Below are 27,418 nucleotides of genomic sequence, written 5' to 3'. Positions count from 1 at the left end.
CCTGCAGCCCCTGGGGAGGCGGGGGGCAGAGGGCTCCAAGCACTGCCCTTGCCTGCAGGCACCCGTGGCCAATAGGAGCTGTGGGGGGCCGCAGGGACGTGGTGCCGGAGTGGCGCGAGGCTAGGGCAGGCAGAGATCCTGCCTTAGCCCCGCTGTGCGTTGTTGCCACCCCAGAGCCGCTCAAGGTAAGCGGTGCTGGCCTGGAGCCCACACCCCAAATCCCTCCTGCACCCCAACCCCTTGCCCTGAGCCCCTTCCTGCACACTGCACCCCCTCCCACACCCCAACCCCCTGCCCCAGCCCTACATTCATGGCCCTGCATACAATTTCCCCACCCAGATGTGGCCCTCAGGCCTATGATAATCAGCTGAACAAGTCTGATTCCATCCAGTAGAAGGCAATGGTCCCACATACGCACTAGCCAGGTCATTGCAGTGAATGGCACTGAGGTACTCAAAGCAACATCCTCTGCATCATAATGTTTTGCTCTCCCTCAAATGAGCACAGTGCCTTATTTTCATAACACAGTACTTCTAAATTAATAATCCAGGCACCACAAAACTCAGACATGTACTTTTTTTCATTGTCATTTGAAGTCACACATTGGAGCATAACAGTGCATGCTGGTTTCCTGAAAAAGATTTGGTAACCAGACCCCATCCTACTGCACTTACCTTCTTAATCAGGCTCTGGTGCTCTTCGGACTGACTGAAGTTTGTGCCCATTTCAAATATGCTCATAGTTCCTTCCTCACACAAACTCATCCAGTACTGATATTCTTCACGTGCTGGAAGTCTATCCCAGAATGTCTTGAAGACCTCCCAGACTGCTTCCTGACACACTAGAGAAGCAGAAATACACAATATAAATACAAGGTGAAGGGTCTCTGTGGGTGTGGATAGCTATAGTTCTATTTTCTGAGTACTACACACTTTAATATGTATGAATTCTGCCTGCCTGTATGTGAGTGGGCAGGGTTTTGAGGGGGATTCAGAATGGAAGATCTTATGTATTAAAAGACACACATTGTTGCCTCCCTAATAGAGACTTTATATTTGTTCTTACTTTGCTTGCTGTTCTCCTTAATCTAAAATAAAAGTCACATTGACATGCTGTGTTCTGGAAAATATAAACATCTCCAGTATTGCCAACTCCAAGTATTCGAAAATTAAGAGTTAGACCGCAGAAACCATGAAATTGGCTTAAAAAATAATTGATTTGCCTTCTGGTTTTTGAAACACTAAGGTTAACATTTGCAAGCTTTCACTGCAACCAAGAGAGCTAGAGACTTAAATTAAAGCTGAGATTTGCATGTATTCACATGACTTCAGAAGCAGGGGCTTTAAGAAAAACACCAAGTTTCTCAAGAATAGGCAACATTGCATCTCTCACACTTCAGGGCCTCTTTAGTAAAGAGGCTGAAAGTGAAGCAAATTGTCATATTCCCAAAACAGGCACAGTCACTCCCATGATGTATTTTCCACTCCAAAGTTCCAGAAAGAATGATACCTTTTCAGAAAAGCTGGTGGACATTTTCCATCGAAAACAAGCCCTATCAAAAATGAATATTTGCACATTTTGTAAAAAAATAATTCAGTGCAAATTATTGATGAAAAAGTTAGCTTGGTTAATTATTTTGCATTTTTGCCTTTCAGTTTTTGCATCACCAATTTTGATTGACAGTTTAGTGTCATGGCAGAATTCCCCCCCTCATGCCCCCAAAATTGAAATTTCAATAACAATTGAAGGTTTCAAAATGGAAAAAACTTTCAATAGAAAAAATTCTGCAGAAAATTAAAATTTGGTCCATTTCTAACAGAATGAGCAGGCATAGTGTTAGTGGGTGGCACTTTGTTGCTGGAGGCTGTGCGTACTGGACAAGAGAGGGGAGGAAGGATGAGCCAGTGGTTTGGGCGCTAATTTGGGACTCAGGGGACCCAGACTCAATTTCCTGATCTCCAGTGTCTTCCTGTGCGACTTGAGCAACTTACTTAGTCTCTCTAGTCCTCAGTTCCCCATCTGTGAAATGGACATGACGGCACTTCCCTACTTCACAGGTGTATTGTGAGTATCATACATAGAGGTTGTGAGGAACTCACATACTATGGTACTGTAAGCCATTTATGTACTCGTTCAACAGAGGTTCAGGTCACTTGAAGTTGTGAAAGACTCATGTCTCTTTTTCCAAGCATATGTTAACCCCAGTGTGCTACCCAAATTCCTTCTGGGATAATTACATTCGACCTTCATCTTTCCCCCTTGAAATTTCATTTGAAGTAATCAATCTGCATTTTCTCACCCATAAACTATTGCTCTGCTAAACAGCAGCCATGCTGCACCCCAGAAGTAGCTGCATTTCAACTGTGAGTAAAGTAATCCCTTGTACACTGTGCTCCTAATTTTAAAAAGTGAGCACCTGCACAGAAGATATACGTTAACTGCAGTATTGTGGTACCAAAGGTAAGGTGCAGCAAGCATTTAAATTTACCAGTATTATAGTTAGTTTGTACTGAAAAAGTTTCTAGAGTTTCAATTCTCAATACAATTCCTTTGACTTAAAATAAATATCGGAAGCTATCATTGTGTTAACGGCTACTGAAAAGCAGGGCTAGAATCATGAGATGAAAACGTGATGTGCTTAAAAAAATAAAGAGCTATTCTAACATTACTCTATGTATGTACTTCCAAAGGGCAGACTCTGAGCTGTAAGCTGAGAAGGTTTGTGACCGCAAGGGTAAAGTCTCTTCCAGTACTGTACGTGCTCTAATCTCTCTGTTTTCCAGTCAGAGCAGTTGGTCACATAATGCTCATGCAAGGACCTCTCTTTGACCCAGGATAAATGGAGGAGAGAGATTTATGGGATTTTCCTCCACTAGCTATATACAGCAGTTTGGCAGAAAAATGCTTCGCTTTCAGGGAAAGTCTGACATACTCAGCCAGGACCTATAGGGAATTGACCTTGAATCTTTCTTAAGTCATTTTCTTCAAGCAGCTTAAAAAAAACCTCTCTGTGCTGCCAAGCTCCAAAACTTGATGACGATTACCTCTGGGTGTCTGATGCTCTTTGGGTTAAACACATTGCACTTGTTTAACTAAGAATTTATAAGGTATGTCATCTTTCAGAGATATTGCTGGTAAATTTTTATATGCATGTTATGTCTTCTAGTGAAGACTGCCTCATATCTGTTGTCATGCCTATGCAAAAATCAGTCAATTTTTGCTTAGGTTGAAGGGAAAATTGAGAGAAGTGGCACTTAATTTTATCTATTCATAAGTAAAAATGGCAAATGTACATATATATTTTGAAAACTGTATATATTTGATTTTGCATGTCACTTGTCTTCTTAGATAGCAAACTCTTTGGTGGGCAAAGACCATCATAGGGCCAGGATCCTGACTGGGACCTCTGGGCACTATCACAGTTCAAACCATCACCACTAACCTCTGCAATGTTTCCTCCCACTCTCCTCTAGATGTGAGGGTTTAGGAAAGGCCTGAGATCAGCCTCAAATCCAGAACACTATTTTAATACCACAGGATAGAAGTAACTCTACTTGATTTCACTGGGAGTTATTCGTATCTTATGGAGGTGCATATGGCCCTCCTAGGTATCCAGTGCAGTGTAGTATCTAGCCTACTCCGATTCCAAATGATTGGGATGAGTTTTCAAACAGGCTGTAATTGTGACATGAAACAGATGCAAGTTGAAGTGCAACAACACATCTCTTGCAAATCTTTGCAGAGACTCTGTCTGACCCCACAAGGTTTTCAAACAGCAACAGACCAAGTACTGGCTGCCCAGATGCAAGTAATAACTAGCAGTAATAATCCCAGGCAGTTTTCTTTAACAGTCTTAAATATATCTAATCTCATTTTTAAAATTAATTTGATCAACAGCATTTCCCCTGATTACAAGCTGCTGCAGCATGCACATTTGCTCCCAATCAGCTCCTGTTAGATTAGGGATTTGTTGTGTGTCCTTTCAATTAGAATTAGTCACCCCCCCACCAACCCTGAATCCCAATCTCACAGGTGCTGTGCCATCTGTGGGTTCTGATGCCATTAACCAAATTTAGCTGGAAAATATGGTCACATTTTTTTGTGGAGGAGGAAAGGGATGGGGAGTCAAATTCTCCCCTCATTTATACCAAGTCACCTCCAATGAAATCAATGATATATGGGGGTAACTGGGCGGGGGGGGGGAGGGAATTTGGCCTGTTGTTGAAAAAACACTATTGCATATCTTGATTTGTTATACATTAACTAATACTTATCTAACAAAGCAGAGAAGACCCTCACTTTGCTGACACTATTTAGAATCCGTAGGTCTGTTGACAAGAAATTATTTCTGGCTCCTAAATAGTCTGATGAGAATTCACTCATGTGACCCTGTGGATTTGGGGAGGGATAAAAATCTTGGACAAACTTATACTGCGATTTCCATTGGTGTTCATTCCAACACTACAACTGCATGTGCTGACCGCCAACCTAAACAAACTAGTCATTCTACCACACACGTTCCCACTGAGTAGTAACTTATTCTGCGAATTACCCTATTTACTTAAATGGGTCAAATTGCAAAGTAAGGGGCTACTTTCTAATTCCTGATAACTGGACCCCTGAGGCGCCGCCCCGTTTCAGCCCTCCCCCAAGGCCATGCTCCTTGCCCCTCCCCCCAAGACTCCCCAAAAAGTACAGAAGCATTTTTATGTATAAGTATCCCTCCTGTCTGCCTTTCCCTCGCCCTAAGTATTCTGTACACTGCACAACTTAATGAAAAAAATTAAAATATAATAAAACCTAAAAAAACTACCCTTTTCAAATTCAAAGGAGATAAAAGCAAATGAGGTAGGAGACCAAAAACGGAAAATAGGGGTTTAGGAAAAGATAAAGATATGGCCAACAGTCTTCATAATTAAAAACCTACCTTTAAAGCAAAAGACTTGAGCCCTGTCTACACTGGCAAGTTGCCGCACAGTAAAGCGGCTTCCTGCAGTGTAACTCCCGAGGTGTACACGCTGCCACGCCACTTAGTGCGCAGAAACTGTGCAGTTGCAGTGCTATAAAAAAACCACCCCGACGAGAGGCGTACGGCTTTCTACGCTGAGGCTACAGCGCTGCAGTGCCAGCATAGACACCCAGGTAGATTACAGCGCTGCGATTGGCCTCCGGCAGGTGTCCCACAATCCCTGCTCTTGCCTCTCTCATCATCAGTTTGAACTCTACTGCCCTGCCCTCAGGTGACCGTCAGCCCCACCCAGTAAATTCCTTGCAAATTTTGAAAGCCCCCTTCCTGTTTGCTCGGTGACGCGTGCAGTGGTCTCAGCACATCTTTCCAGGTGGCCAAGCCTGCTGCACGGACCAGGTGAGCCCCCGCTTGGAGCAATGCCGAGCTGCTGGACCTCATCAGCATTGGGGGAGTGGAGGCTGTCCTGTCCCAGCTGCGCTCCAGCCATAGGAATTACGATACCTAAGGACAGATTTCACGATGCATGACAGAAAGGGGCCATGACCAGGACACATTGCAGCGCAGGGTCAAAGTGAAGGAGCTGTGTAAGGCCTACCACAGGGCACAGAAGGCAAATTGCTGCTCCGGTGCTGCACCCACAAGCTGCCGGTTCTACAAAGAGCTGGATGCAATACTCAGCGGTGACCCCCACCTCCACTGCGAAGACCCCTGTGGATACTTCAGGGGCTCACATGCCAGTCGAGAGTGGACTGAGACAGGAGGAGGAAATCTTGGACGAGAATGTGGAGGGGGACCCAGAGGCAGAGGATGACTCGGTCAGAGATGCATGCAGACAGGAGCTCTTCTCTACCCGAGACAAGCCTAGCCAGTCACGGCTGCCGGATGTCGGCGAAGCGCAAACAGGAGAGGAGGCCCCTGGTAAGTGGATTTGATTTTGGAAATCGCTGAAGCAAGTTGTTGGGGGCAGGAGGGTTGCAGAAAGCAGACTTGTCTCGCACTGCATGCCTAGTCTGAGTGGCAAAACAGGCTATTGATTGACTCCCTCACTTCACAGGAATCTCCCACAGAGATCTCCAGGAAACTCTCGTGGAGATACTGGGCAATGCGCTGCCACAGATTCCTCGGCAGAGCTGCTTTGTTTCTTGCCCCATTAACAGTAACTTTCCCACATCACTGTGCCATCACGAGGCGGGTGGGGGACGGGACACACCATTGCTGCACACAGGCAAGCCGCATAAGGTCCAGGGCAGAAGCCATAGTCTTGGAGAAGACCCTCCCTTGATTCCCTGCTCACCCTCAACAGCGAGATATCTTCCATAATGATCACATCCTGTGGAAAGTGTGGGGACAGGATTGATTATCAGGCCCCCTCTACAGTGCTGGCTCTCCCCAAGAGCCACGTGCCCTGTGTACAGCAGGGTCCGGGAAGAGCTATTTACCCTGCCCCTGCAGCTACTCACCATTTTGGGGGTCTTGTGCGAGTACTCGCTGTGTTTTAAAGCACTGAATCCGTGTTGCTTGTGTTGCAAACAATACTGCTTCTGTAAAATGTTGCATTTAAACTTCACAGAGATGACCTTGGGAGCCCAACCTCCCTCTGTTATCAGAGGTTGAATGGCTGTGCAGAATGAGAAAGCAGCCAAGAACTAAGGAGGACTTTATGTGTGAGGTTATGATGCACTTCACCACCGAGAAACAGGAATTGAAGGAGTGGCGGGATAGCGAGAAGAGGGACCAAAAGGAGAACGCAGCATGCCAGAATGAAGCCACGGAGTGATTCTTAAACATAATGGAGCACCAAGCAGACACGCTCCAGGCGATACTAACTCTTCAAACCGAGCAGCTCTGTGCCCACCATCCCTTGCGGCCGCTGTCACAAAATCTTTCCCATGCTCCCCCCAGACACCACCAACACACGGATATCAACCTTCTGGCTCCAGTCTATACCTGCGGCATTCCACTCCTCCCCTCTCACAGTCCAGCTCTGCACTACCCACTGCACTCCACACCCATCCCTCTGCAGTTTGGCCCTGCTGAAGTACAGTACCCGCTGCACTGTACTCCAAAGGAGAAGGTTGGGTATGATCCCTGGACATATGCAAATCTTTAGCCGTTCCGGGACCCCACCTCCTCCTGGGACCTTCCCTTCCTCCATCCCCCTCACTGCTGATGCTTTTTTTTTTATTTGACTCTCTCCTCCGGTTGTTGTCTTTTAATAAAAGAATTGTGTTGGTTTGAAAGCAATCTTTATTCTATGAATTGAAAGCAAAAAGAGCCCTGCAAAGCAACATACAATTCTGTTAAACCAACATACTGCATCGTCTGCACCAGTCACCTCCTAGCATTACAAGCACTGCACTCCCGAGCATAGCAACAAATATTTGTGGCTTTCATCTTCAAATTGCTGCCTCAAAGCATCCCTGATCATTATGGCCCCGCACTGTGCCCCTCTAATAGACCTGGTCTCTGGCTGTTCAAACTCAGCCTCCACTGCTGAGCCTTTTGACATAGCCTTACCAAAGGTTTTGTCTCACTTATTGCTCTTTACCGAGGGCCACATTCTGCCCTCACATGTGCAAGCCGAACTCCAGATGGCTTCAGTGGGAGTTGCCCATGCATATTGTAGGGAAGAAATAGGCACAAAGCAAACAAGGGCAGTGATCGAGCAATTGAATTAATTCAGGCCTTCAACAGGGAGATGTTAACTGCCACTCAAACACCACTAATTAAACTGTAAACTGAACGGAGGAACACAATGAAAGAAGATAACAGCAGTCAGTGTTTCTCAACCTTTTTGATACTAGGGACCAGCTTGCTGCCTTCCTAAACTGTGTCAGGGAGATCTCAGGGACATGCGCTAGTCCACGGTCCAGTCATTGAGAAATACTGCTCTAGGTTAAAAGATTCCAAGGAGAAATTCGCTTACTCAATCAGAGGACCATAACGAATGGAAGCTTTCCTCATTAAGTGTTTAAACTGACACTTAATGAGGAAGGCTTCCCTTCTTGTTCAGTTGGGGCCAAACAGAGACAAGATCTGAGGTGGGGTGAACCCAGATGGTTAGAAAAGGTATCAATCTAGTACCCATTAGCAGAGCATTCTGTTTTCATTTTTTTAAGTTTACAAAAGGGTTCCCTCCCCCTCCCACCTGCTCTGGACACTGCTTACCCTGTACAAATCTTGAACCAAATCCTAAGAGGTGCCAAGCATCTGCAAATTCCCAGTGAAATCAATGGAAGCTGCATACGCTGAGCATCTCTCCGAATTTAATCCTTTATGAAAAGCAGCCACCACTCATGCATTGCATCACTCTGCAATCAAAATGCAGCATCACAACCATTTGATATTGTCCTCTTCCTGTATGTTGCATCTAATACTATGAATGAGAATCCGAGTATCTGAGTACCTCATAAACATTAATGTATTTATCCTCACAACACCACTGTGAGGTAGGGAAGTGCTATCATCCCCATTTTACAGAAAGGGAACTGAGGCTCACAGAGATTCAGTGACTTGCCCCAGGTCCTACCAGAAGTCTGTGGCAGGGCCAGGTACTGAACATACTGCAAATCCCAGTCCTGTGCCTTAACCTCAAGCTTCCTCCTTTCCATCCACATTCTTAAGACTTTCTGGGACAATATTATGCCATCATTCATACCAAAGTTCATTGTTGAAATCAAAGCCATTTTAGAGATTTGAATGCAAAAAGCAGCTCAGATGGCCGAACTTCTTAGTTGTTGCCAACACCAGTTGCCAAGCCACTTTTTAAAATGTGAAGTAAAATAAAGAAAGAGAAGTCTGCTCATATACCAAGGCCGTGAATGAAAAGCTTAGTCAGGAATGAAGTTCTACAAACGAGTTGTGAATCCCTGAAAAACCAGGTGTCATAAATATAAAGGGAAGGGTAAACACCTTTAAATCCCTCCTGGCCAGAGGAAAAACCCTTTCACCTGTAAAGGGTTAAGAAGCTAGGATAACCTCGCTGGCACCTGACCAAAATGACCAATGAGGAGACAAGATACTTTCAAAGCTGGGGGGGGGAGAAACAAAGCCTCTCTCTATGTGTGTGTTGCCTTTGGCAGGACCAGAGCAGGAATGCAGGTCAGAACTCCTGTAAAAAGTCAGTAAGTAATCTAGCTAGATATGCATTAGATTCTGTTTTGTTTAAATGGCTGAGAAAATAAGCTGTGCTGAATGGAATGGATATTCCTGTTTTTGTGTCTTTTTGTAACTTAAGGTTTTGCCTAGAGGGATTTTCTATGTTTTGAATCTGATTACCCTGTAAGGTATTTACCATCCTGATTTTACAGAGGTGATTCTTTTACTTTTTCTTCAATTAAAATTCTTCTTTTAAGAACCTGCTTTTTCATTGTTCTTAAGATCCAAGGGTTTGGGTCTGTGTTCACCTATGCAAATTGGTGAGGATTTTTATCAAGCCTTCTCCAGGAAAGGGGGTGTAGGGTTAGGGAGGATTTTGTGGGGAAAGACGTTTCCAAGCGGGTTATATATTTGTTAGACGCTTGGTGGTGGCAGCAATAAAGTCCAGGGGCAAAAGGTAAAATAGTTTGTACCTTGGGGAAGTTTTAACCTAAGCTGGTCAAAATAAGCTTAGGGGGTTTTTCATGCAGGTCCTCACATCTGTACCCTAGAGTTCAGAGTGGGGAAGGAACCTTGACACCAGGGTATCAACAGAAATGCTGACACCACTTCAGATGTAGTGACACTGCCAGAAAGCATTCGAGTACAAATGCTACCCCTCAGCACAAATGGAAAGAGCTCACCCATCTGGCTAGTTCCTGCAGTCTTCATTAGTCCTTGCCCTGGAAAAACATTCACTGGACTTGTGTGGGACAAGTCACAGTAGTTAGCTCCGTGCCTGGTGGTATTTGCAGGATCAGCTCCAGGAGGAGACAGGATTTCTGATCCACCCCCCTTAATCCCTAGCAGATGATACTGATTAAAACCATCACTAAATCAAGACCAGTCTTTCAAGGCAGTTAAAAAAAGAGGCTAGAAGTTGTATGTGGGTGGAAAGGGAAGCTTCTACGGGAAATGGCTTCCATCCATACCTGGTGATGGTAATTCAGAACTCTTGAAAGAGAGAGAAAATATTAAAATAATAATACTTTGCCCTTCTATAGCTCCCTTCATACAAAGAACTCAAAGCACTTTACAAACCTTAATGACTAAAGCCTTATACAGCACTTCTGCTAAGGAAGTATTACTCTCCCTATTTTACAGATGGGGAAACTGAGGCAATAAGCGGCTGTGTGACCCTAGTAAATCACACAGCAAATCAGTGGCAGAGCCAGGAGTGGCAATCAGATAGCCTGTCCTAGCCTCTCTCCCAAAATGGAGGTCTTACATTTATATAGCATCTTTTATCCACAAGGAGTGCTTCAAAAATCATTTAATGCACCACTGAACTACAGCCCAGCTAGAAGGGGAACAAGCAGTTCACTGTACTGAGGGAAAAAGCAGGAATTTTTGCTCAGGACACTGGTGCAAACTCGCACGCCAATGAATAAAAGTTCCAGGGGCTCTTAATGTCCACACAGAGCCGACAGGGCCTTGGTTTTAAAGATTGCATCAGAAAACCATGTGAAACTCAACAGATCTAGTGTGGAAGGAGGAAGCTGAAACTGCCAGGATTCTAACCTGGGGTGAAGGAGTCCAGATGTTTCAAACCTGATGCTTACACCACTGTGCGTGTGTAAATACTTAGCATTTTTACGATACATTTCACCTACAGAACTCAAAGCCCCTAACAAAGGCAGTTAAATGTTACTATCTCCATTTCACAGGGAAAACCAAGGCATAGAGGTGACACAGTACGTCAATGGTAGAGCCAGAAACCCTGGCTTTCAGCCACTGCTCTATTCATAGAGACATATCGCATGTCAATACATCAGGCTGCATTGCTGCCTATCAGTAGTCACAAGAAAAAATAAATTTACAACTAACAAAGATTAAGCTACTTCCTAATCTTCCTCCCCTCAATTTCTCTGATGGAAAATATTTCTCCTGAGAAGTTTTACATCCAGTTTAAGAGGGCACGGACACAGCCAAATTTTTTGGAGGGGGAAAAAAGTCTTTGTTTAAAATTCCCTTCCCTGCAGGCTGCACTGTTCTTTTGAAAATAAACATTTAAAACTTCCATGTGACCCTCTGTCTGAAATCCTGTGTTGAAACTTTGCCCGTAACATGCCCCTCGCCCATCACCCGTATGGGACGCACTAATGCCCAAGGAACTGTATCTTTGGCTCTGCTTTTAGCATTTATCTTTCAGAAGAGAAAAAGAGTCACTTAGCCTATTACATCTCACTTGATATGCAGGGATTTGTGAGGTTAACAGGAGGGACAACATATGACAGTATTGAACACCTAGTTGGGGGTGGGGTAGCTTGCTGGTCATTTGTGTAAGTGGGCAGTGCTGGAGTTTTATCCCCATTTAATCCCATTAGTGCCTCTTAAGAGTCGAATCGTGTACGGTTGGCTAGGAGTTCTGAATCAGGCAGGATAGTCTATTCTGAAGCAGCAGGATGCCAATATCTTCTCTTTTTGCTTCTGCGGAACTGCATGGCTCCTGCGGTGATGATGTGAGACCAGGGCTGGCTCCAGGCACCAGCTTTCCAAGCAGGTGCTTGGGGAGGCATTTAGAATGGGGCGGCAATCCGAGTCCCGCAGCGGCAATTCGGCGGCAGCTCCACCGCTCTTCCTGCCATGGCGGCTTTCGGTAGCAGCTGCTTGGGGCAGCAAAATTGGTCGAGCAGCCCCTGTGTGAGACTGAGGGTCATAGTAATAAAAAGAATGACTGACACTTCTAAGGTACGTCTCATCCAAAGGTTTCATTAACACTTGCCGAACAGATTATAATATGTACATATGCATACACACGCAGATCCCTTCCTCTGCTGTTGAAATGTGTATGGGGTTGGACATGGCAACCTTTAAACAGCACACAGCAACAATTAAAGATAGAATTCACAATAATAGCAGCACTAAGTCTTTAAAGAGCACACACCCCACCTCCATACAGCATTTCAGTGCAAAGAGAAAAATCTCTCTGGAGAAAAAGGAGCTTTTTAGCTGCACTTGCTAACACCTAAGATCTCAGATGAAGGAGAGGCTGAACCAGTGCTTCCATCACAAACCCCAGAATATGTTCTCTTAAATCAGGCATGAAAATTTGCTTGGCTGGAAACAATGCAGAAAAGGGCTAAGCAGAGAATGAATGATGCACTGATGTACTAAATTAGCCCCTTTGTTTAATTAAAATGCCTTTTATCATCTTTGGCCACTCAGTAAGGTTCATTAGTTTCGTTTTTAAAGCTACTTCTGTTCACCTTTAGTTAAGGTTTGAGTAACAAGTTGAAACTTCAGCCTCTCTGTTAGGGTATTTCAATCAAACAGACTCTTAGTTTTATTTTAGTAGTTCAATACTAATAATTATTACTGAAATCATTTAATCATTAAAATCCTTTTATTTTAATAAGAGATAGTCCTGAATCAAAACTTGATCATCCCGAACTTTGAGGGGGGAAGGTTTTTCAAAATCCAAACCATGATCCAAATTTATAGCACCAATCCCAAATAACTTTGGATCTGAACCTACCCAAACTTGGGAAGAAGAGGGTCATAATCTCGATCCACATCTAAATGTTGATGGTTCAGTCCTACCTCTGGAATAACCAAAGCCACTGGCCATAAATATGGATAAAATCCCTAGGATTCATTCCTCTAAGGAACACTTTTCTTTCTCAAGTACAGCATTGAAAATCACCTCCAACTCCTTCATTAACAACTGTTATGCCCAATATATTGACTAATTCCGTCTTCTGTGATCAGTACTTTTAGATAATGTATCTTAAGCACAGGCAGGCCAACACAGACCTGATAGGAAGACTGTATACCACTCTGGCCATCTGAAAGTTCACATTAAGAGAAGTGCTTTTGTCCTAAGGAATAAACTCTGAAATTTATATGAGCATACAGAACCAGATTGTGTACGGCCCTCCGTGGGAGAAGAATGCACAAGGAACTTTGGAACCTGCATAGGAAAGGCAGCCACCATCACAGTGCTTAAGCTCAGACATCCCAAAGAGAGAGAAAGAATTTGGTACTGGTGAATGGTGCCAGGCTGACAGTGCTGGCAACCAGAATCTTATATTTACCCACTGTGCAGGTACAGCACAGGACATAGCAGTGAAAGCTTCCCCGTGCTGCCTTAACCCTAATTCCATTTACACCACCAGTTCAACTGGCTGATCCAATGCTTGGCCTCTCTACTGAGACTGGCCAACAAGGCTGCCCATTTGTGCTGGTTGTGGTGAGTTTTGTGAGGAAGTGGAGAGAGACCATGCAACATCCAACAGATGGCAACAATTTTCTGTTAACACTACACCTGGGCTATATCTCATTACCAATCCCCTGAACTATAAGCACTAACATTATTTTCATTACGTTTCATGGTACATTCATGATTTGAACTTTACACTCTTAGGCTTCCACCAAGTCAGTCTTGTCAATGTGCATCCCAGTGCTGCCCAGTGGACACTGATCTTCTGTTCCTTTAAACATTAATTTGATTGCAAACTACTGCCAGATCACATGAACCTTCCAGCAGCAAAGAAATTAATCTTAAAAGAGCACAAGATAATAATACCACCCATATACTCATATAAGGCCTGATCCTGTGATATGTCAAGTGCCTTTAACTCCCATGTCAGCACCTGTTGCATTTTGATTTCACAAACACCCCTTTATCCATGTCTAGAAGCTCAGCAGTTGGCAGGATCAAACCCAAACTGTGTATCCATATCAACTCTCCAAGTATTCATAAGTATCTACTAGACCATGAACTTAACTCTTCTGTTACATGTTCAGATATCACAGTGATAAACATGATAGAAATCTCTAGATAGACTTGCTTCCATCTGGAAATACTTTTTTTAAAAAAAGGCTCTTTATGACTATTACTACAAAGAGCACAGAGGGGTATAAAGCACTAAGGGGTGTAGAGGCAGTAAGAACCCTAGATTGGTCAGGGGGTGCTGCTAATGAAAGTAAAAAAATGCTAACCCTATTGCAAGTAGTGGGTTGTTTTGAGATTTAGGTGTGAGATTAGAGTGACTACAGCACTGGACTGAGACACAGAAGACCTGGCATGTATTTCTGGCTCTGCCACTAACCTGTTTTGATGACCTTGAACAAGTCACTTCCTCCCTGAACCTAGCTTGCCTCTCCCACGCTGTACATCCTTCCCTTTTAGACTGTCAGCTCCTTAGACACTCTTACTATGGAGAAGTACAGCACAGTACAATGATGCCTGTAATCTTAGACGGATCGCTTGGTATTACTAGACTGCTAATAATAATGGATTTGAAAATGCAGACATAATTAAGTTTAGAGAATACTGATTTTCTACATGCCCCATTCAGTTTCACTGTGAATTTTTCATGTTTCATGCTATATTTTTAGCACTTCGTGTTGTTCTCTATGTGAACTACAGGAGGTCTAACACCAGGTGTCACATCATGCATTGATCTGTAAGTAGAATTTTCCCATAAAAAGTAACGGGGAAGTTCTATTTAAAAATCTCCATGGAGTGATCTAGTCACAAGAAATGAGCACTCAGCTTGCAGCCTATAACAAAAACACCTAAGAGGCAGTCTCTACTTCCAGCACAGGCAATCTCAGCAGCCCTCACAAATTTACAGAAGCCAGTAAAACTGGAAGCCATAAGACTGCATTAGGCAAACAAATAAGGAATCCTGGTTGGAAGATGCCTTTATAAAATTAAAAGAAATAGCTAAATATATTCCTAAGTATGTTCCCTTCTAAAGTAGATACAGATAGAATGAGTAGGACCTGGAAAACAGTCACATCAGCACTAATTCTTTGAGTATGGTTTAAAAAAAAAAATCATTGACGTTAAAGTGACAATTGACTTCTTCCTCCATTGTAGCAGTATTGACTTTTATGGTGGTCCATGTGCAACTAAAGAATTACCTTTATTGGAATACCCCTTTAGATAAAAAAAATATAGGAGGAAAGAATATCTTGATGACTATGGTCACGCCCAATACTCAGGGGACTGATATGTTGAGAAAGAAGGCGCTTTACAGGACTGACAAAACAACAATGGTTAAAACATAAAGATATGAATCAGAGGGGTAGCCATGTTAGTCTGTATCCACAAAAACAACGAGGAGTCTGGTGGCACCTTAAAGACTAAGATTTATTTGGGCATAAGCTTTCATGGGTAAAAAAACAAAACCCCACTTCTTCAGATCCATGCATCTGAAGAAGCGGGTTTTTTTATCCACGAAAGCTTATGTACAAATTAATCTGTTAGTCTTTAAGGTGTCACCGAACTCCACGTTGTTTTTACAAATATGAATATTTTTCAGAAAACCAGTAAAATGCTTCTAGAGGGATGTAAATGGAAAGTTCATGAAGTTTGGCACACTGCTACATGATCTTTAAAATTCCTCTTTCACACTAGGTTACAGTTTAATATTAAAATAAGGCTCTGGCTCTACAGAGCATAAATGATTTCATTGTGTTCTCTGAATTTACTCTTTCAACGTACCTTCCAGTAGAAAGGCCTGTTGACTAGTGAAATCAACAGGAGCTTTAACATTGACTTGAAGGAAGCAGGAGCATGCCTGTTGTGCACAATGGGCCTGATCCAAACCCATTTGAAGTCAGAGGAGATACTCTCATACTCTCTTGATGGGCTTTAGATCAGGATCCAGGTCTCTTTAAAAATCAGGGTCCTGTCTTTAGTTGACTTGTGAGCCTTGTGTTGGGCTCAGATGAGCTTAGCTATAAAAGAAAACAGGAAGTATTCCATGGCTATGACCTCTGACGTGGTCTCTGTGAATTGATACCGAATTAGCAAATTTCCCAGTTGTATACAAAGCAAGTGGAGAGAGAGTGCTGTGCAGAAACAGAGAAAGTCAATGGATCAGATGGCAGCAATGCAAGAGGAGAGGGAGCTAAGAATGAAGAGAGACAGCTTCTCAGAGAGCTTCCACATACCTCTCGACGAACCCTTCTGAAAGGGGGACAACTGTCATTTTAGACCCAGATTTAAATAACACGCACCTGACATGATCCAGCCTAATTTGCTTACGTTGGCAATGTTGTATCATGAATCTGAATGGATAGAGTATTTCATTTATGCTGCCAAAGTCATCTCATCATTGTTCGGTGCTTCCAGTGCTGGTTTTTTCGTGCTGGAAGTTTGGCACACATTTAGGCCTCAGGAATTTTATTGAGAGAGAGTTTACATTACAGACTAGCACCACTAGTGACTCTGTGTGAAAGGGATTCTGATTCCAATAGAAACACTACAGGAAGTCCTTCATCTGGCTACTACTTCAAAAATTGAGAGGGGGTGGGGATGTGAGCCTGTTGAGCATAGAAAAAAGAATGGTCCAGTGGTTAGAGAACTAGCCTGGGATTCGGGAGACCCAGGATCCAACGCCTCTTCTACCACAGACTGTCTGTGACTTAGGCAAGTCACTTAGGACAGAATTTCCAGAAATGTCTAAGGCCTTGTCTACAGTGAAGTGCTGCAGCTGCACCACTGTAGCATTTTAAGTCAAGACACTATTTACACAGACAGGAGGGATTCTCCCATCAGCTTGAGTTTTCCACTTCCTGAGAGGCAGGAGCTAGGTCGCTGGGGGAGTTTGCTGGGGGTTAGCTCGGTTTAACTGTGTCACTCAAGGGAATGGATTTTTCACACCCTGAGTGATATATAGATATACTAACCTCATTTCCCAGAGTGTAGACCAGGCCTACATAACTTAGGAGCCTAACTTTCCCTACCTACATGGGTAAGTTATACCAGATATACTGTTATAACTTCCCATATGGACCCTATCCAGAAAAAAGTGTCTGTTTTCTTCCAGTTAAGTTTAAACCCCTTTCAAAGCAACATTAATTCACTTGGAAAAGCCCCTCCTATTCTGGAATAAGAATGTCCACATAGGAAGTCATATTGGTATAGTTGTACTGGTTATTATGGAGGAGCTTTGATTGCGGGGACTGAGATATCTCCAAGACAAATGTGGCTAGCCGGGGTTGTTAGCTCATACATAATAATTATGAATTATCAAGGAACAAAAGCAAAATTTCTCAGGTAATGTACTTAACCTAGGGCCTCTTTGTATGATAAGTATTGTTTATAACAAATACAACTTTTTATAAATGAATTTTTAAAATCAATTATCTATTAAGCATGCAATGGTTGCATCCTTACTTACCTAACACTGCTACAGAGCAGTGTGTCAGCTTCCCTGCATTCACTTACCTCGGAGTTTGAAGTATTTCAGATGGTTGGCAATGGCCTGCTCACCAGTCTCATCTGGACAAATTTTAACTCCACTAGGAAACAGGATGGACCTCTTCCTTCGAAACAACACATGCCTGTTGAGTTGTTCCTTTCCCATGAATTCAGTACGGTGTCTTGACTCAGGAGACAACGAAGGGTTTAGTAATTGCCTGCCATTGGGTTGAGTTGTTGGTGTAGCATCCTTACCCTCAATTTCCTCTGCAGCTGAGTAAGTTTCTGCTGTAAAATTAAACCATATGCAAGACTCAGCTGACAGAGTTACACCATTCTATATATCACAACACCACTGCCCTGGATTTCTGGGCAGTACAGTTATAGTTGATATCCTGCAGTCCTTAACTTGGGCAAACCTCTAGTTGACTTCCATGGGAGTTTTGACTAACCACCATAAAATCTGGAGAACAGGGATTTGTTTTTTCATTAGTCATTTTAAATGGGCCCAATTCTCCCCTCAGATGTACTGGTGCAAGAGGGCAGGGTAGCAGAGAAGGAGCTGCATTTATCATAGGAAAGGTGTTTATGACTTCCCTGGCTCCTCTGAATTTACCATGTTATCAAGGAAATGTATGCCTTCTAGATGAATTTTCATTTGTCTGGTTCATCGAGCAATTAAGTTTCACATGCTCACTTGGCAAAAGTTTAAATCAAGATAAGCCCAGGATTTTACCTCCTGAGTGGTCTCAACAGAAAAACTGCTTATGAATTTGTATTTAAATGTGAATTTACTGCTGGCATGGTGGAAAGTGCTGTATTGACCACCATGGAGACTCAAGTGCTCCATTTACATACAACACAGGCAACAGCATAGGCCATAGCAGCAAAAGCCTCCCCCACATTGCTGCTCCAACATACTTCACTCCTCACCAGGTGTGGGGAGTTCTGCCTTTATGGCCCATTCAGTCCTTGGCCTCTCTCATGTTGCCAATAAAGGTCTAAATCGAGTTTCAAATGGGTAGGTGTCCTCAACAAAGCTATCACTAGAGCTGGCAACTTTTTAGGCCCAGAGGTTTTCTGACGCACTACAAGTCATCTACCCCAAGTATTCTGTCCTGACGATGGCTGGCTGGCCCTGTCTTTATTTTAAATAATTTTAACTTCTTTGCAGCATCTTGATAATGAACTATCAGCACTATCACCTTGATCCTGCAAACACCAATGCACATGTTTAACCTTATAGATACACATATACCAGTTGGCCCATTGAAGTCAGCGGAACTACCCCTCTGAGAAAACTGACGTGTGCTTAAGGGCTTGCTGATTGAGAGTCTAAATAAGGAAAGAGAACAATTAAGCTAAGGGGTGGAAATGAGCTCTCTATTGCACGCTCCCTTTCTACACAAATCTTGTTTGATCTTCATATCTCTGGATTGAATTGTGAAGCCTGTCAACAATCAGCAATTATATCTCCTTCCCCCATGTAATTCATCAAATGGCACAGTAACGAAAGAAAAAGGAGTACTTGTGGCACCACAGAGACTAACCAATTTATTTGAGAATAAGCTTTCGTGAGCTACAGCTCACTTCATCGGATCCGATGAAGGGAGCTGTAACTCATGAAAGCTTACGATCAAATAAATTTGTTAGTCTCTAAGGTGCCACAAGTACTCCTTTTCTTTTTGCGAATACAGACTAACATGGCTGCTACTCTGAAAGAAAAAGATTATCCTAAAGGCTTTAACTTGTTTTACCTTTATCTTTAATTAGCCCCCAAACACAAAAAGCCCACAACTTCACAGGGGGTGTGGGGGTGGAAAAGACCTGTCTAGTGGTAACCATAGTCAGCAAAGTTCTCTATTATTTTGTCAGATGACCCAAAACTATCCAATTCTACACATCCAGGGGAATATCGTTAGCGGACAAAGTGAGGTAGAGGAAGAATAATAAGGTATCAGAAACATTCACTACAGGAATAGTGATGATAGATTGATATTGTACTTACAATCCAAAGTGCTGTTAAAACCATAGCCCTGACTTTGCACCATTAAAGTTAACAGGAACTTTGCTTTTTATTTCAATGAATGTAGATGTAAGCCCCATATGCTGTACATACCCACCACCAAAATTCAGCCTCCTCTGGGGTGGAAAGCCACAGCCAGATTGTGCATAACCATCAGAAAGAAAAGAAAATGTTGGCTAGGTTCACTGTGGTAAACCCTCATTCTTTTAAACTACAATAACATCTTAAACACCTATGCAAAGCTGCAGGATCTCTGATATTAAGACCTTCCTTTGTAAGTTATTAAGAAACAGCAACAAATAAAAAAACACTTTCATTGGTATTTCATGCCAGTGAAAACCTGGAAAAGGTCACATATCAAAATTTAACAGCCTATAGCTACATCTACTCAGTTACCACAATGTAAATCTAGAGTAACTCCATGGAAGACAATGAAATTACTTCCAATTTACACTGGTATTACAGAGCAGAACCTGGTCACGTAGTTCTCCATATTATCATACTTTAGTTAAACTAAAGAGCTGTTTTCATGTTCATATAGTGCTATCATTAAACCATTGAAAACAGGACATGAGAATGAAGATAAGAGTTGTGTTACCTGTAAATACTTGAAGATCCCCTTCAATCAACACAAAAATCAAGACACCCAGATGGATTTTCCAAGGAAAGTTCAGCATATTTATTTTGGCTAAAAAAAATAAATAAGGGGGAAAAAAAATCCCTTTTTAACACAGTCAGTTGCCTTCCCTTCTCGAAAATTTACTGACGTCACATGTAATTGTCTTTGACAAAAGGATTATTATTATTAAATCACAACAAAAGCCAGCCAAAATGTTTCAGAGATTATTTTCTTCGCAAAGGAAGTACAGCATTCCACTTCATTTCAGAAATAACAAAAGGTGCTGAAAGCAAGCTCCTTGGAGTTAGCAGATGGATTGAGGAGACAATTTTTTAGTTTTAATCTGGCCAGCTAAGCTCTTTACCGGATCTTGTCATGTCGTTAACAAGGACAGTACCTTTCACACTTAATTAAGCATGTTTTTCATTGGCTCTTCAATTTCCTTCCCTTTTACACACACTAGCCAAACAACATCAATCCATGTTAAGATCAGGTCCACAGTGGAAGGTCTTTGTCATTAACATCTTTGCTCCTTCTCCACTTGTATTAGTTACATATATTTGTGAAGCTTTAAAAGAATGTGCTGATTGACTTAGATCCTCACCCCCCACATAGGTAGCAATGAGTCTCTACTCACATCTTTCTTCAGGTGACAGAGCTAGCAAAGTATTGCTGCATCAGATTATAGCAATGCACAGACCTTACTCTGTAACACCCCTGTCCTTAGCATGGCAGAACGGCAGCTCGCTCCCAGATTCTCTCATCTCTTTTTAAACATTAACCAACCTATGAATATTATAAACAAGTCATCTATATAGACATCAAGTCTAAACAGCTGTTTGGTTAACAAGTGAGCAACTTTAAATGTAATAAGGAAATAGAGGAGAGCAAATTGGGATGCTGCCGTAGCATGGTACAATGAGAGACACCCAGCAACAGAAGCCGTCTCAGATTGCTTTCCAGGAGAAATTTGTCATGGAGTGGCAAGGTTCAGTGTGAGGACTTACAAAATGGGCAAGACATCACCACCAATCCAAGTAACCTGACCACAATATCAATTGCTCCTAACACAGAAGCTCCCAGACTGTGGTCTGTGAGAGCTGGCTGGTCCCACTGTGCTGGTTCTCCTTGTTTACAGCTTCTACACTGCATGAAAGCCACTAAAAAGATATTACATAGGTTCCAAATGTTATTTTTTTAATATAAGGAAATTTCTGTGATCATCACAAGGATGTCATACAATCCTTAATGGAAGATCATCTGCATAAATCGCAAATTAGAAGGGAGTTGCCCATAAGACAATCTCATTGTTACAACATCGTCCACATTATGAACAAATTTAAGAAACCCTGTCCTAAGAACATACTATACAGGCAGAAAGGGACCAAGAACAGCATGTGGGGAGGGGAACAGATGGCTCCTACTAGGAATATGTGGCCAACACACACCAAATGACACCAGAAAACAAAAAAGTAGGTTGGTTAGCCCTTCAATCCTTATTTTTATCAGGGCAGATTGATTTTTGACCCAAATCAATGTTAGGATATTGTAGTAAGTTCTTACAGGTCAAATAAGTCACTTTTGCTTTTGTCTGCTCCTTGTGCTAAGTAACAGAAGTCATGATATTACAAAGCAGTGAGATTTTCCTCACATCTTCCTTTAAAAGTGCACTGATTTGAAATTTTCAAACTAGACACGAAAATGTTGTTCCCATTATCCACCACTGTGCAGTTGGTCCTAGACTATCAGTGCTACAAATGCTAATGCAGACAATGGCTTAGGTACTACTGCCACTATGACCACTCAACAAAACCTAGTCTGAGCACATTTTTATGACACAGTGGTAAAAATGCCTGAGCCCTGTCTACGTCTTAGAGCTTGCACAAAAGGTACAAAGTTTTCTTGCATAGATACAACGGTAGAGGGGCAAATTCTGAGTGGTGTCGAGGAGCATCAGGTACTCAGCCCCATTCAGAATTTGGATAGTATGAAGCTTGACTACCTTTCGACACAGCCTGCCTTAGCATTTCTGATGGCCATTTAAGATTTTCTGAGAAAGACAAAGGCCTTTCAAACATTTAAATGTGGTTGTAGTAACACTAGCTCATGCCAGTAACTTTATATTTGAAGGGTCAGATCTTCATCTGGCATAAGTCAATGTAGCAATACTGACTTCAATATTGCAATGCTACCAGCTGAGGATCTGCCCCTAAAAGGTTATGATAGCAAAATGCATTACTTAGAATGTACCGTTTATTGTTTTAACATTTAAATATCTTAACACACTTAAAGCAACTGAGTTGCCAAAAAAACCTCCTCTGTGATAATAAAACTTGCAGACGCTTGAGTCAAATGAATGCATGCCTCCAATATCTAAAACCTCTCAAGTAGCATTCCGTATTTTGAAACAAGCAACTTTAGAACTCCGACAGCTAATAGTTGAAACACACATGCCAAATTTCAGCCCAAAAGGAATTAGAGGCGAAGATTCAAATGGCATTTCCAATTTTAAAAAAATCTCTCTTTTCATTAAACTTTAACTTTCTGATATGTGTATCAGAACTCTGTATGAAGCATTATACACGCGAATGTATCACCTTGACCTTAGCTCTAATACGATTTTTATTTTCCTTTTAACTATCTTTGTGTCACTGCTAAGAAGCAAGTATATTACTTGTGTTACAATTTTTCTGGAGGGCAACAGAAACCTGTTGAATGCATAATTTTATTGTGCAAACACAGTGTTAAAATAATTTCTTTATTGGTATTTGTTGTGCATACAGAAAACAAACAAATATATTTTCCGAATTAAACAGACCATAGAAACATAGAAAAGTTTCAACCACAATTTCTTCTGAGAGTAACAGGGAAGATAATTTATCAGAAAACAATGCAAAATATATGTCCAAGGCAACATCACCGATTAACAGTTCTAAGAAAGACTTAGGTGTCTGTAGAATCCTCCTGTCTTTTCCCCTCTTCCATGGTTCAAATATCAAGCTTCTAAATTGTCTCTTATGATTGGATTGCTAGGAGTGCGGTTACACTTTAAGCAACATCTTAATCATATGACAATCTCCTCAGCAACATATTATTGTGCATTATTTGAGTAAGCAGCAGCAACTTGGAAATGAAATAGTCAACTAAATTAATCTAACACTTCTAAATTTAATCTGCTCACAAGCTCTCCAGTGTAGTAGTCTTAGTCTTCCTCCTCTTTGGAGCTGTTGATCTAGAGTACACATTTTACCTTGCTCAGCAATTTGAGTGAAATCATGACGACAGGATGCCTGCAGTTATCCTTTCACAATATTTTCAGCATCAGCATGGTTGTATAGTTGCTTTAAGAACATTTTCTCAATCCCCATGAGGCCTTTCTTCTGACTCTAGGTTGCTGAGCTTAAATCTGGAAACAGGAGGATTTGGATCCCTGGTTACCTAATGAAGCATCCCCCGCCTCTGCCATTATCAAGGTAGGAGTGCTGTGTCTGATTTCCCCCCATCTTTTTCACTTGTGGGGTGTAGCATGCGTCTACTAAAATGAATTAATTTCCGGTTCAAGACTCAGAAGTTCAGTCTCAGATAAGACAGGTGAATTACAAGAGGTCTATGCCTTCCATTCCAATGGACAAATCCAGCAGCCCACAAACACTTTTCAAAATACACACTTGATGTATGACTACCACAATCTTTTGATGCCTGCTGATGACTTGTTATTTACACATTTTAATCAAGGATTTACTTCCTACAGCCTTTCATATCTTCATCTTTGTTTCTGCTGGGTTGCTCTTGCAGTGAGTTTCTGGAATTGACCTTTCTGTGACTTGGTACCAAAGCATTCTCTGTAGGGACCAATCTTCTGAAACCTGCTTTCACTGCTGGCCTGGCACTGCCAAAGTCTGGCAACCTTCATTTTAAATAGACCAATATTTTGTAAACTATACGTTTTTAAATAGAGTAAAGCACCCTGATGCCAAAGTTATGCTTGCAGAGTATAAATCTTTGCTATGAATTGTAGCTTTTGAACTAGTGTTAAACTCTATGCCCTCAATCCCCTAGTCCACTATACTGTGCTTGACCTGGAGAGGTTGGGAACATGTGGGCAAAGTTGTTTGTACTGGTTTGGCCCCTGATGCAAGTCAGATCAGTTTCAGGGTGGCCTTATGTTGCCTTCAATGGCCCCCAAAGTGCCACTGCAGAAAGCAGGGATCTCCAGAGCTCAATGCTTTCCGGCCACACCCCCTCTCACTCACAGCACATCCATCACGCAGGGAAGACTGAAAGGGGAAGGCAATATGGTTGGTCGAGCCAGGCAGAAAATAGACTTGTTGGGGGTCGACAATCTGGTTCAAAAAGAACTGAATGCTTTTCACTCAAGGAGTTGTGAACTATTAAAATGTCTTTTTAAGGGCTGAATAGCAACAACTAGAATAGCCGTGTTCAAAATTAATTAGATAAGTTACAGTTTTCAAAAAAACAAAAACAAACAACCCCACATGGGTTAACAACAGATATAGTAGGTAAGTGACAAGTTGATAAAATACTCCGATTTATATTTAACTCATTGGTTATAAAGAACTGGAACAATCAAGTCCAATAACTTCTAAAGATTTTTAATATCAAACACTGGCATTCTCAAAACACATTTCCATCATCAATTTGTAAGAAAGGTCTCAATGTCATAAAAGTGATTTTAAAAGATTGCCCCTTCTTTTATTGTTTAAAATGTACAAACAAGCCCATCTAAAAGAGTTGTAAAAAAAAATTTATAATACAACCTTAACAGGCTCACGAGAAAAAATACCCATCAACTGAAAAAGCTTAGTGTGACCATACACATTTATTTACTTATTCTTTTATCCATGTCTACAATAAATACAAAAACTTACGTCTATAATAATTCTGATGCTGTGGTTAAGGTAAGGAAAGCAACACATGTTCATGGAGGCTGAGACTGATGCTCTTTAACCCATGCAAATATGAAATGAAGTTGCTATAGTTTAAGCTTGAAAAGGTCAACTGAAAAACGAAAAAGGAAATGATGTTAAGCCCAGAAATGCATGACGACTGCCCCCAGTAAGCTGGCCGAAGATAGGCAGAAGGTAATGGCACTCAGCAAAGAAACTTGGTTTAAAAATATTTTTCCTCGCCCCGTAAAATCATCCAGCACTTCCTGGTTTGAGACAGAATGCATTTCTGTGCTGAGTGCACTCCTACAGTGAAGGCCAGATCCTCCCAATGACGTAAATTAAGTCAACGGAGTTGCACTGGTTTACACCAGTGGAGGATCTGGCCCAGAGCCTCAGTTCTAGGGGCATGCAACACATTTCTGGCCTTCCCTCCATTTTCACTTTAGTTCTGCAATCCGCTTTCAGCTTTGAAGGCTCCAACTTTTTCTGGTTGTCAGCAGCAATGCTGCTCTAAAACATAGGCCCCGGGGAAGGGAGTGCTGTTGATTAACTGAAATACAATTATTTCAAAGGCAGCTCTGAAACATGCACTGACTTACCACAGAGAACAGAAGAAAGCTCCTTTTCAACACAGCCACCTAACTCCCATTAGTGACCTTGGGAGAAATACACATATATTGAAAGGTCATTAAACCTTTCTGTGACTAACATCTCTGAAAAACTGGCTAAATATATATACACTCACTTGTTCTAGCTTATCAAATAAAAGCCCAGTCCAAACACAAACATCCGAGTAGCTTTACTCAATAGGACTAACTCCCATCAGTAAAGTTATGTACAGACCTAGCTGTTTGCAGGAATGGACACTGAATATGTATGCAGTCTCTTAAGACATATTACATATATGCATATAATGGGCTTTTTTTGAGTGAAGGCATGTGCATATATTTCACATTAGAGCCCCTAAAACGAACATACTGGGTCAAACCTTGCTTGTCTTATACACATACAAGTCATCCTATCAGAGTGAATAGGGCAACCCACAAGAGTAAGATGAGTAGGATTTAATTTACTGTCTTTGCAACAAGCATGTATTTATATTTTAAAATCAAGACCATTTTCTAAAAATTTGGTTAAGGAAAAAAGGATCTAAAAATATAGAAAAAAGTCCACTTTTCACCTTGCAAGGCTCCAAGCTTCACCCTGGAGCAAATGTTTTCAGCTCCTTCAAAAATAAGTTTTATGATGGAAACACTTAAACAGCAATTTCAACTCTCAACAGGCTGATCTCCTCTGGGGTGCAGGTTACTCCTGATTCAGTTTATTACAAAATATACCACAAAAGGCATCTCTAAAGAGATTCAGTACTATATTCTCAAACTAAAAAATACATAGTATTCATACTATACACGAGAATTGCAAAATGGAGAAAGTTACAACAAGAGGTCTGAGATCATATTATCAGTTGTCAAGTTAAACAAGGAGGCATCACATATGACACCTATATGCTTACTCAGCTCCCAGAGTTACATGAATGTAACAAATGGTGAGGAACACACTCCTTAGAATTAAAATATTTTCACATCTTTGCGGCACATACCTGTATGCTGCTTCCAGATTCCAAGTGAAAATTCAGTTAGCCAACAAATATTAGCTTTAAATTACATATTTATACTTTATCTATACCCTACCCACACCCCCACCCCTCCCTGCATCCTCTAAACATACAATTCAAATATAAAGCCTCAGAATAAATTTACAACAAACCAACAATAATACTATGTAGCATTTTTTCTTTCTCATAAGGGAGAGTCTAAATGCTCCTAAGCAGCTTTCCAGCAATTTTATTCAGTAAATGTTTGTGCCAGGTTTGGCTGAACAGATTCATTAGCTGCTGCTGCCGCGTTGCTGTTGCAAGTGCAGTTGCAAGATCAGGTCTCGAATTTCTTCCCGTTTGCTCCTCACCACCCGACGAGGGAACCACCGCTCCAAGCGCATTGGCAGCTCAAAGTTAACAACAGGATCCTGGTGGCAAAAAAAAGGTCGTTTTTAAAAGATATCTTTGCACTTGCAGTTTTTTCACTAGACTTCCATGCACACTATTGCTGACACTGGACAGCACTATCAGAGCTCACACTCCATACAGTGTTAAAGATTGGAAATGTACAATAAGGCATAAGCTACACAACGTAGCAGTTTGCCTCAGGAAACTGGATAAGGCCCTTTTAAAGGGTCAGTTTTGAGAGATACATTCTGACATCTCCTGTGCCCAGCACTCACATAGGCAGAGAAAGGGAGGAAGTCCCATCTGAAAGGACAGCATCTGTAGAACCATGGCCCTTTGGGAATGTATCTTAATTCATGGTGAAGGAGGAAACAACATTCTGCAATTAGCAAGGAGAGGGAAGACAGCAGGATAGGAGGGAAAAAAGGGTGACACTGAGGGGCAAGAGAGCGCACACCTGTGCACATTATGCCCACTAGCTAATTAGTCACACATGGCACTGAAAATTGTATGTTGCAGGATGAAGTTTTCTAACAGCACAACAGTCCCACCTGTCTCCCCTGCCAGATTGTCTGCTGACGAAGAAATGAC

General features: G+C 41.9%; 2 protein-coding genes across 9 annotated transcripts in view; both read right to left on the bottom strand.

Annotated features, from left to right (window-relative positions):
• Positions 1–22,665, bottom strand: part of IMPG2 (interphotoreceptor matrix proteoglycan 2) — a 91,186-nt gene extending 68,521 nt beyond the window's left edge. Inside the window, exons 1-3 of the mRNA XM_043538570.1 lie at positions 19,892–22,665; positions 17,295–17,555; positions 675–841 (exon numbers count right to left, since the gene is read on the bottom strand). Coding sequence (XP_043394505.1) covers positions 675–841; positions 17,295–17,555; positions 19,892–19,970 — 507 coding nt within the window. The 5' untranslated portion in view covers positions 19,971–22,665. The remainder of the gene's footprint in view (positions 1–674; positions 842–17,294; positions 17,556–19,891) is intronic.
• Positions 22,666–24,733: 2,068 nt separating this feature from the next.
• Positions 24,734–27,418, bottom strand: part of SENP7 (SUMO specific peptidase 7) — a 70,522-nt gene continuing 67,837 nt past the window's right edge. For all 8 annotated transcript variants that reach the window (XM_037908027.2, XM_037908035.2, XM_043538571.1 and 5 more), the window contains one exon: positions 24,734–26,847. In XM_037908027.2, the coding sequence (XP_037763955.1) occupies positions 26,710–26,847 (138 nt within the window). In that variant the 3' untranslated portion in view covers positions 24,734–26,709. The remainder of the gene's footprint in view (positions 26,848–27,418) is intronic.

Source organism: Chelonia mydas, chromosome 1 (assembly GCF_015237465.2).
Source record: "Chelonia mydas isolate rCheMyd1 chromosome 1, rCheMyd1.pri.v2, whole genome shotgun sequence".
NCBI lineage: Eukaryota > Metazoa > Chordata > Testudines > Cheloniidae > Chelonia > Chelonia mydas.
The sequence above is the reverse complement of the archived record's forward strand: the minus strand, read 5'-3'. Positions and strand labels throughout refer to the sequence as shown.